The sequence below is a fragment of the Pistacia vera genome, unplaced genomic scaffold, assembly GCF_008641045.1.
Source record: "Pistacia vera cultivar Batoury unplaced genomic scaffold, PisVer_v2 Contig374, whole genome shotgun sequence".
NCBI classification, from domain to species: Eukaryota; Viridiplantae; Streptophyta; class Magnoliopsida; order Sapindales; family Anacardiaceae; genus Pistacia; species Pistacia vera.
Window position 1 is genome coordinate 1,768,977 of NW_022196195.1, and position 3,375 is coordinate 1,772,351.

At 39.6% G+C, this 3,375-nt stretch overlaps 1 protein-coding gene across 1 annotated transcript; it reads right to left on the reverse strand.

Moving 5' to 3' along the window:
- Positions 1-1,838: 1,838 nt before the first annotated feature.
- LOC116140625 lies at positions 1,839-2,360 on the reverse strand. The gene has a single exon (XM_031426231.1). The coding sequence runs from the start codon at positions 2,358-2,360 to the stop codon at positions 1,839-1,841; it is 522 nt and encodes a 173-aa protein (XP_031282091.1).
- Between the last annotated feature and the right edge of the window lie 1,015 nt (positions 2,361-3,375).

Below are 3,375 nucleotides of genomic sequence, written 5' to 3' on the forward strand. Positions count from 1 at the left end.
AGCTCTTTTCACAAGTTTCATTCCATCTGAATGGGGCTTCTTTCTTTGTCAAAGCTGTGAGTGGAGAAGCCATTTTAGCAAAGCCTTCCACAAATTTTCTATAATACCCTGCTAACCCAAGGAAACTTTTGACTTCCCTTATAGTCTTTGGTCTGGGACATTCCATAACTGCTTCAATCTTGCTAGGGTCTATAGAGATACCTTCTTGTGAAATCACATGCCCCAAGAATGCCACCTGATCTAACCAAAATTCATATTTGAAGAATTTGGCAAACAACTTCTTCTCCCTTAATCCCTGTAACACGAATCTTAAATGCCCTTTATGTTCTTCTTTTGTCTTGGAATAGACCAGGATGTCATCTATAAAAACCACCAGGAACTTATCCAAGCAATCAAGGAAAACTCTATTCATCAAATCCATGAACATTGCCGGTGCATTGGTTAATCCAAATGGCATCACTTCAAATTCATAATCTCTGTACCTGGTTCGGAAAGCAGTCTTAGAAATGTCTCCATCAACGACCTCACTTGATGATAACCCAACCGAAGGTCAATCTTAGAAAATATTGAGGCTCCCTTTAGCTGATCAAACAAATCATCAATTCTAGGAAGAGGATACTTGTTTTTCACAATCACCTTATTCAACTCCCTATAGTCAATACATATCCTCATCGAACCATCCTTCTTCTTAAAAAACAAAATAGGAGCTCTCCAAGGAGAATGATTGGGTCGAATGAAACCCTTATCTAATAACTCCTAAAGCTGTTTTTTCACCTCTTGCAACTCAGCTAGAGCCATTTGGTATGGGGCTTTAGAGATTGGTGTCGTACCAGGAGTTAAATCACTACAAAACTCTACTTCTTGTTCTGGAGGAAGTCCTGGTAACTCCTCTGGAAATACATCTTTGAACTCCCGCACTATTAACACATCTTGAACATTTGAGTCTGGAAACTTCCCTTTATTTACCACATTAGCTATATACCCCGTGCAACCTTTTTTAATCATCTTCATTGCCTTCATAGCACTTATCATCAAGCTATGTATATGGCCTTCCCCAAAACCGAATCTATCTCCATTATCTAAGTTAAATCTGGCCTTCTTCTTTCGACAATCAATCAATACCCCATGCTTACTCAAGAAATCCATGCCCAAAATCATATCAAAATCGGGCATATCAAACACAATCAGATCGACAGCCAACCTATGCCCAACAATCACTACCGTCTCTCCTAATAACATCTCATTAGCAACGAAACTCTCTCCATTGGGCATCTCAATTCTAATTGCATGTTCCGCTTTATTAGACTCTAACCCTAATCTTTCCACCATACCACAAGAAACAAAGGAATGGGTAGCCCCAAAATCAAACAGCACATACAATGAGTTAGGGTGGAACTGCAACTGACCAGTAACTGCTAATAGGCTGGCTTGCCTACTTCTAGGCCACTATATACACCCTGGCAGTTGAACTTCCAATAGCTTATAAAAGAGTCACCTGAGTAACCTTACAATCTCTTGCCATGTGCCCCGGCTGTTTACACTTGAAGCATATATTGGACCCTATCAAACATTCCCCTTTATGCTGCCTCCCACATTTTTGGCAATATGGGAGATTGTTTCTTCTTTGTTGTTGTTGTGGGGTCTTCTTATTTTTGATAGCCTTTTTTTGAACCCTCTACTGGAACTTTCTTTTTCCTTTATCCTCTGAGACCTGAGTGGAACTCCCCACATCTGCTTTTTGGGTTGCGATCTGGCCAGAACTAGAACTGCCAATCACTTTAGAGCTCTCCATCTTTCTTTCTTTCTTTGTTAACATAAATTTCAGCCCTCAAAGCTCTTTATAAGGCCTTGCTGTAAGTCTTAGGAGGCTTTCCACCCACCATCGTAATCTGGGCAACTTTGGGGTGCAATCCATTAACAAATCTATCTAATCGGCACTGTTGTGTACTGACCATGGTGGGAGCAAATCGGGCTAGGGAATTAAACATGGTAGCAGACTCCCTAACTTTCATATTCCCTTGTTTCAGTTTAGTGAATTCCTGGGTCTTTGTGGATATCATATCAGCTGACCGATATTCTGCCTCGAACAACCTTTTAAACTCACTCCAAGAAAGAGCACTCACCACATAAGTATGCTCCATTAATTGCCACCATATCCTGGCATCACCTCTTAGCAAATAGGAAGCATAACAAACCTTTTTTGGGTCACTCATAGGAAACAGGGCCATCGCCCGCTCTACAATCTCTAACCACTCCTCTATTATAGCCAGGTCATTGGTACCACTAAACTCGGGTTGGTGCTTCTGGGAAAGATTATAAATTGGAGGTTCATAACTCGAAGGAATAGCACTTATTGTCATAGCTGGTCTGACTATTGGAGCCGTGAAGGAAACTTAAGGCTGAGGCTGAGCTAACGGAGTAGAAGAACTCACATGTCCTTGGTTAGTTGTATCTTCCAAAATAACTCTCCTGAGGGCCTCATTTACGGCTGTTTGAATCATTCTAGAAACTGCAGCTTCATCTAACACCAGAGCATTATGGGTAGAGGCAGTTGATCCACCCGTAAGGGGCGCATTAGTTGTTGGCACTACTGGTTCACTTAGGCCCGGTTTATTGGGATTCTCTACGCCCCTTTTGCCTATCCTCTGTGATCATCTTGTAGCCATACCCTTAGCCCACACAATTTCAAACAACATTAGCTTATCTTATTTACTAAAGCAGGGAAAGAAATACTTACAACAATCAGCAGGTAGGAGTATTCAAGGACGCATAAGGGATGACACTTCATTTACTTAAAACACACTTTTCATAAATACTATAACATTTCAATCAAAACACCATCTAGAACACCCAAAATCATGCTCTGATGCCAACTGTAAAACCCCTCCCTGGCCGGGTATTTCCTAAGTATCCATTTCCTAAGTATCCCTTGGCCATTGAGAACCTAGAAAACGCACACCCAAGAAAGAAGTTTATTTTAAAACCCTATTTAAAGAATAAACCTGTAGTTTAAAAACATTATTTTTTTTATTTCTAAACTATAATAAGTTCATTGTACAAGTCAAACAATATATTTTTGGAGTAAATTATGAAATCTATAGTAATAATTACTAGAACATATAGACTTTTACAAACTTTACTAGCCATTTGATTTCCTTTACTAACACAAACATATTTACTCCATTATAAAACATGGACATATTTACTACATTATAAAATATGAACATAATTACTGCACTAAATACTAGCAAAACCATTCAATAGTCATCATTAAAACATCCCCTCATGCTCAAAGCGTCCCTTGGAATCCTCTCCCAACTTCATGCCTTAAACCTTACCTGCAAAACTTATAAACATCATGGGGTGAGCGCTAAT